Below are 7500 nucleotides of genomic sequence, written 5' to 3'. Positions count from 1 at the left end.
CAAGTGCATGCACACTTTCCATCTGTAATTCTCAGTGTGTGTGTGTGTGTGTGTGCGCGCGCGCGTGTGTGTGTGTGTGTGGGTGGGTGTTAATGCCTGTGTTTATTTGTATGTAATATATTATGTGTTAATCGGAGATTTCCCTATGTCTTATCGGAGATTTTTTTAAAGTTTATTCAAACTGGATGGGTCTGCTTTGTCTGGCACCTTTCATACACACTTGTTCAGATCTTTATCTTTTTGATACAGATCATCAAAATAAAATTAGAGGCAAACGTGCCCTCACACTCGTATGTTAACAAAAGTCATGAAAACTTTTTTTTCGAAATTAAAAGATAACAACTGACATTGACACGAATTGTCACGTGATGACTATTAAAGAAAAGAAACGTTCCGCTGAAAAAAAAAAAAAAAGAGAGAGAGAGAGAGAGAGAGAGAGAGAGAGAGAGAGAGAGAGAGAGAGAGTCCATAATTATTTAATTTTCTGTTTTCAGGACCAGCTGTGAAATCCCCCATGCTTACATCGCCACATAACCGGTGTGTTTATCGTGTCATAATCTAAACGTTGACAGTGATTAATTCCAAGTTTTAAAAGAAAACGTTTTCAACTGTACACTGACAAAGCATTCTTTTTTTAAAACAATTTTTCTCCAAACAACATTTAATCAAAAACTAAATATCCAAGTGAAGTTAATGTAACCACCAACTTGTCAACCGATCTCAAAGTCTTTTTAATATCATTATATTAAATTTGTTGTTAGCTAAGGGTTAATTAGTCTCTTATATGCCATTGTCTGACCCTTCTCAGATGAGTACATGACCTTTGACAGCTTTGTCTCTGTCGGAAAAAAAAACAAACAGATGTAATATCGCCTAACAGACGTCATGACAAGTCATTTTACGTGTTAACGTTTTGTAAAACGCTTTGAGCATGTTTAGTGGATAATGCGCAAAATAAATCCTCAAAGTTTGTTGTTTTGTTAGGGATTTTTTTTTTTTATCTGCCACTCACTGTAAGTCGCATCAGGATTGTGGATCATCTTATAATCCTCAAACTGTTACTAGTCGACCTATTTTCTTTTCTTTGTTCTATAACTTAGGCTCTAAGTGACTCACCTTTCTGAGAGCTGGAGACTTCCTGGCCTTGTGCAATTCCTCCTCCAGGTACGTTCTGACGCCCATTTTGATGTCCATGACACACGGATAGGTAAAGGTACACAACAAGTCTTGGAGCTGGATGAAAGCTGGAGGTTGTTGGGTTAAGGAGGAATAATATACAGATATAATCGCAATGGCAACCAGATAACTGCCGTAATCTGGAAAACCAAATTGGCCACACAAAAAACGTCCATAAAAAAATATCGAGCAATTTAAATAATCCTCTGAGAAGTTGGAGGCCATATTATTCCATTTCCTTCTCATTTTCCTCCTAATTCTTCTTCATCTTCTTCTTCTTCTTCTTCTTCTTCTTCTTCTTCTTCTTCTTCTTCTTCGCCGCCTTCCCTTTTTATAAAAAATATTTTTTTCCTGCCTTCCTTCCTTCATTTCACCATCCTTTTCTTCTTTTTTTTTCATTCTTGCATAATTCATTGTAAACTCCAGTTTTTTGAAGGATCAATAATAACGAACTGTCAAATTCACAATCCACAAGTCACATACAGAAAGAAATTTAACTATTAAAGGATACTGTCTCCGTTCTTGTCCACATTGCCACGGTACTCAGGGACGTATTCTTTCAGCGAGTCGGACATGAGATGCTGGAAGCACTGTTGCTCTCTCTTGTCCAACTTCTTGAGGACAGATCCAGCATCGCCCGCCTGGAAGTTTCCTGGAAGGAGTAAACGCAGACATTGAAAAGCAATGAGATCAGTGGAAAAGACCGAAGAAAAAAAAAAGATTTTTAAAATATCAATAAAAGGCATTTTCAGCAAAAAATTATATTTGCCCTCGATGTAGATTTTTCTACAGAGAGGACCTACAAAATATCTCTGATGTCTATCTGGAATTTAGTAATGTATTTATGTCTTTATTGTTTGTTTGTTTTTTTTTTTTTGTTTTTTGTTGTTTTTTTTTTGTCGTTGGCTGAAGAAGGTTTTTGAGCCCGAAACGTTCCGCGTTTGGTATTTTGTTCTTTTCTGAAGCTGATATTATATTCATTTTTGTTGATAACAGAATATTGTGTACATTTCAGCCCCCACTCTGTGCCATGAACTAACTCCGTTGGAGTTATAATCCCGATCTGTGTTAAGTTCTGGATCGTAAACACGGGGCAGTTTGAAAAGTAACTCAAAACTTCTTTCAGTGGAGAACAGTCAGCATCCCAAGACTCAATTTCTTTCTTCTTTTCTTTTCTTTTAAGTTAAAATCAATGGCCTTTATATACATATATACAGTGTGGATTGAAGGCGTTAACTCACTCAATCCAAGAGGTTTTTGCTACTTTTCATAATTGGAAAAAATGAATTAAAAATGAGCATGTACATAGATAGTTGTATTCAACAACCAGTAACATGCAAAAACTAAAAAAAAACATTAGCTTTGATACTACTACGCCTGTAATTTGTCTCAGAAAAAATGGAATAAATAGGCATGGGGTAAAAGTAACTAGGGTAAACTACGGATATAGTCGGTGTCAGAGTTGAGAGAGTTAATGGAAATGACAGGTTGACCCCTGTTTGGTTACATAAAAGGCCGTTTCATAAGTATTGTCGTTATCATTATTACTAATAGACCGTATGACCCATCCTGTAGGCAAACGGCCTTTATATCATCTCCATAAAAAATAATAACGTTAATATTGCCATACTCTGAAGTGGGCAAAAAACCCCCAAAAAAACACATATTGAGAATTTTGGTCAGAAAACTCGTCCTTCAAATATCAATCGATTAAAATGACCATCATCTTGGTAAAAACTCTCAAACCTGCTGGGACTTCCGTAAAGTCCCAGATTTTAGAGTTTTTTACAAGACGGGGGTCATTTTAATCGATATTTGAAGGACGAGTTTTCTGGCCAAAATTCTGAATACGTGTTTGTTGTTTGTTTTGTTTTTTCCAGGATAGTGCAGAATATCAATGTGGTTTTATGATAAATCAACGATAATGATTCACCCTAGCTGCTGCCCTAGAGGTAACAAAAAATACATTGTTACGTGACCTATTGACCTACGGACAAAAGTCGGGATAAGCTACCTACTTCTTCTTGTGAACAAGATTGATTCCTGTATCAAGCAACTTAATCCATCGATGTATGTGTGTGTGTGTGTGTGTGTGTGTGTGTGTGTGTGTGTGGCTATGTAGTCTAGTGGTAAGACACTCGCCTTCAGATCGGAAGGTCTTGGGTTCGAGTCCCGAGCTGCGCATAGTTTAGTCCTTGGAAAAGGAACTCTGCTCACATTCTCTCACCGTGTAAAATGAGTATACCTGGCCGTTAACAGCGTTGTCTCTGTCCGAAGAAAAAAAAATGTAATATCGCCTAACAGGCGTCATGTCTCGTCCTACAATGCCAAGTGTTGCTATTTGTGGGGGACCCCTTGTAAAGCGATTTAATTTAAGTACGATTAATGGATATTGCTCTGTATAAAAAAGCCCAAATGTGAGTGTGTGTGTGTGTGTGTGTGTGTGTGAGAGAGAGAGGGGGGGGGAGTGAGTGAGAGAGAATAAGAAAGAGAGAGAAAGAGAGATAGATAGATAGAGATAGAGAGAGAGAAATAATTTGTGTGAGGGTGTGTGTGGGTGTGTGTGTGGGGGTGGGGGGTGGGGGGGAGTATTATATACTTAACGTCACACCAATTACGTCATTGGACTGTAATTAAATCGACAATAATATTATAATATGCGTCCCAGTACCAATCAGGGTAGGGCTTAAACCGTCGGCCCTGGGCTACAGACACTGTTGCTGCACAATAAATAATATACACTACCAGCTTAGTAGGCCTACAGTATAGTATAGCCTTGGAAATCAAGGCTTATCAATTCAATACAACCTACACTACGATATTACTGTGAAATGTGATGTATTACATAATAAATTATAGAAAAGAAGACGAGATAAATATACATCGCCGAAGGGGCGGGGAGCAACAGTTGGTCATGGTAGAGCACTCGCTTCACACGCAAAGGTATGGTCTAAGATCGATCCCGGGTGCAGTCGAAATTTTTTGCTGATTCCCCCCCCCCCCCTCGCCCCTGTCCACCCTGCAGTGAATGGGTAGCTGAGACTGTTAGATTTGGCGGAAAGTACTTCGCGATAGACTGACGTTATAGAAACCGGGATAAACTCCGGCTCGGAATGACTACTTTTTTTTTATTATATGAAGAGGGGGGGGGGGAGGCAATCCTACAAAATTGGTGATGAAACAATATTATGTTACTACACTTTATTACCATAATAGGATTCAATAGTCTGATGTCACGTACGCCTAGCAACCATCAAACAAAGAAAATCGGTACTCTTTATTCTTTGTGCTGGCTCGAACCTTTTCACATGTAATGTGATCAGAATAATATAAAAGTCCAAACATGATCAGGTGTATAATGCTTTTCTCCTCTGGATACACTTTTATGCTTATCGGAGAAGTATTTCATTAGGGCGCCGGTGATGGAGATAAATAATGGCGTCCGCCATTGTTCCCATAATTTAGAACCAGTTACTAAGCGTTATTACGAGGGAAGTGACGTCACGACTGTTGAACCCTATTAAATCGACTATAACAATTTTTCAAATATGCAGGTCTGCTAACACCATTCGAACAAGTTGGCGGTCTGCAACGGTGTGCAGTGACAAGCATGACTGCTTTGGTGTGGCCCATAATGGTGTAGCCCCAGTGACATCTATGAAGTCCTAGTGTGGCCCACAATGGTGTAGCCCCAGTGACATCTATGAAGTCCTAGTGTGGCCCATAATGGTGTAGCCCCAGTGACATCTATGAAGTCCTAGTGTGGCCCATAATGGTGTAGCCCCAGTGACATCTATGAAGTCCTAGTGTGGCCCACAAAAATCCGTACCATTTTACTGTGGTCCGGTGCGGTGGGCGGGCTGATTCATCCTAAGCCCATTGTTGGTGGGATTAACAGGAATGTCTGACCGTGTCAGGGGGATTAGTGGATTAAAACATAACGATGCATCATAAAGTTCGTTCGGATCATGGCCTTCTAAAAGAGTCATGGTTTCGTCATTGTTCGGATCCATATTATTTATACCCAGGTTGTGATCCGTCCTGTGATCATGGAATTATTACGTACCCGACTATTTCCTCAGCGCCCTTGACTACGAATATGTATTAAATGCAGGCTATGAGGTCTTGTGGTATGCCACTCGCTTTCGGATCGGAAGGTCCTGGGTTCGAGCCTCCTCGGCGCATAGTTGAGACATTGGAAAAGACTCTTTACTCATATTCTCCGATCCGAAAGCGAGTGCCATACCACATAACCGTATTTAAAATCTGGGCCAGAAAACTCGTCCTTCAAATATCGATCGATTTAAATAAACCTCAACCTGGTGAAAAAATAAAAATTTTCAACCCTGGGACTTAAGAAAGACCTCGCGAGGGCCCAAGTTTGAGAGATTTGAAGGACAAGTTTTCTGGCCCAGATTTTTAAATACGTGGGTTATTTTTATTTTTTTTCAGAGCAGGGCAGTTAAGCGGTTAATCGATCGCTACTTGAAGGACGAATCTCATGGCCACATTTTTTCATAATGTGTTGTTTGTTTGTTTGTTTGTTTGTTTTTCCAGAGCATGGAAGATCGAATAAGTCAGCCCAAGAGTTTTAAAAAAAAAATTGAAAGACACAAACGTGTATTTATGCATTTTGTGTTATGATTAGTTCTATTCGACGTGTACATATTATTATATGCAGATCTGACATCCGAATCCACTTATGGGCTTAGTTTAACATTGTTATAATGGACAATATTTTGCGTAATTTTGTAAAAAAAAATTATTATTTTTTTTCATTTTTTTTTTTTTTTTTTTTTTTTGGGGGGGGGGGGGGGGGGGGGATTTCCATTACAACAATGATGAGCCCATAAAGGAAATGGATTATCAGACCTGCAAATAAGTGCACGTCGGTTCTATTCAATCTAGTGGAATAGTTCAGCCGTATGCAATAGATGAAATCTAATTTATTTACGTCAAACCGCTTCATTATGGATAAACGATCAAAGGGGACGTCCCCCCCCCCTCCCCATTGGCATTATGAAAGTGGGAATCCCCCCCCCCCCCCCCCCCTTCCCAATTAAGACAAAATGTCAAGGCAATCATAGCATTATGAAAGTGGGAATCAGTCCCAATCCAAAGGACCACAGATAGGCAACTGTGACGTACGTCAATAAAACTATTTGGAGTGGGGTTTTTGTTTTTGTTTTACATCTTGGCCAAAAAAAAACCCAAAAAAACAAACGTTTACTTCAAATATTGATCAACAATAAAGATAGCTTTAGCCTGTCTAAAAGTCTCAGCTTTGATTGACTGATTGATTGATTGATTGATTGGTTGATTGATTGATTGATTGATTGATTGATTGATTGATTGATTGATTGATTGATTGATTTATCTATTTATTTGTTTATTTATTTATTTTGAAGTCTCCAGTCTAAGATTTGTTAGCAATTTTGGAGACATTTTATAAGTCAATATTGTTTTTTTTTTCAGGCCAAAATGAACAAAAATTGTTGGGTTTTTAAAAAGTTCTTGGCATTGTGCACATGATAGAGCTGGCATCGTCTATTATTTTTAGTTGTGGCGCCCGACAAATTGTGGATAATTAATCATTATTACATGACCGTAATTTTACCGTCATTAATATTGTTATGGTTAATTTTCTCATTAGGGAAATATACTGGGAACCAAGTTCTGAGTTACAAGTAAACATCTCCTTTAGAAACTCTCTCATAGACATATTATTCTCTCTCTCTCTCTCTCTCTCTCTCTCTCTCTCTCTCTCTCTCTCTCTCTCTTTCTCTCTTTCTTTCTCTCTTCTCTCTCTTCTCTTCTCTTCTCTCTCTCTCTCTCTCTCTCTCTCTCTCTCTCTCTCTCTCTCTCTCTCTCTCTCTCTCTCTCTCTCTCTCTCTCTCTCTCTCTCTCTCTCTCTCTTTCCCTGTGTGTGTCTGTACGTTGATTTGTGTGTCTATCCCGTGTGTGAATATATCATTCATCTCCCCTGATCTATAGGAATGTACTATGACTTCCTTGCCTACCATCGCCTCCTGTCATCTCAATCCATAAACAACGCCAATTTCCCATACAAAAATGCCATTGGAACCCTGGATAAATACGTATTAAACATTTTGGCCAGAAAACTCGTCCTTCAAATATCGATCGATTAAAAAGACCCTCATCTTGGCGAAAACTCTCAAACCCACCCAGGACTTCCGGCGGAAGTCCGGGTTGGGTTTGAGAGTTTTCGCTAAGATGAGGATCATTCTAATCGATCGATATTTGAAGGACGAGTTTTCTGGCCAAAATTTTAAATACGTGTTTTTTGGGTGTTTTTTTTTTCTC

At 38.9% G+C, this 7500-nt stretch overlaps 1 protein-coding gene across 6 annotated transcripts in view; it reads right to left on the bottom strand.

Annotated features, from left to right (window-relative positions):
• LOC144963242 (inositol-trisphosphate 3-kinase A-like) overlaps positions 1 to 7500 on the bottom strand; it is a 229350-nt gene that overhangs the window by 17981 nt on the left and 203869 nt on the right. For 5 of the 6 annotated variants that reach the window (XM_078897093.1, XM_078897091.1, XM_078897095.1 and 2 more), the window contains 2 exons: positions 1688 to 1828; positions 1117 to 1244 (listed from right to left, as the gene is read on the bottom strand). In XM_078897093.1, the coding sequence (XP_078753219.1) occupies positions 1117 to 1244; positions 1688 to 1751 (192 nt within the window). In that variant the 5' untranslated portion in view covers positions 1752 to 1828. Of the gene's footprint in view, positions 1 to 1073; positions 1245 to 1687; positions 1829 to 7500 lie in introns of those variants that run through there. The other variant, XM_078897089.1, reaches the window with a different exon arrangement.

Source organism: Berghia stephanieae, chromosome 1 (assembly GCF_034508935.2).
Source record: "Berghia stephanieae isolate SIO BIC M18660-M18661 chromosome 1, UCSD_Bste_1.3, whole genome shotgun sequence".
Lineage (NCBI taxonomy): Eukaryota > Metazoa > Mollusca > Gastropoda > Nudibranchia > Aeolidiidae > Berghia > Berghia stephanieae.
This window is presented reverse-complemented; position numbering and strand designations above follow the sequence as displayed.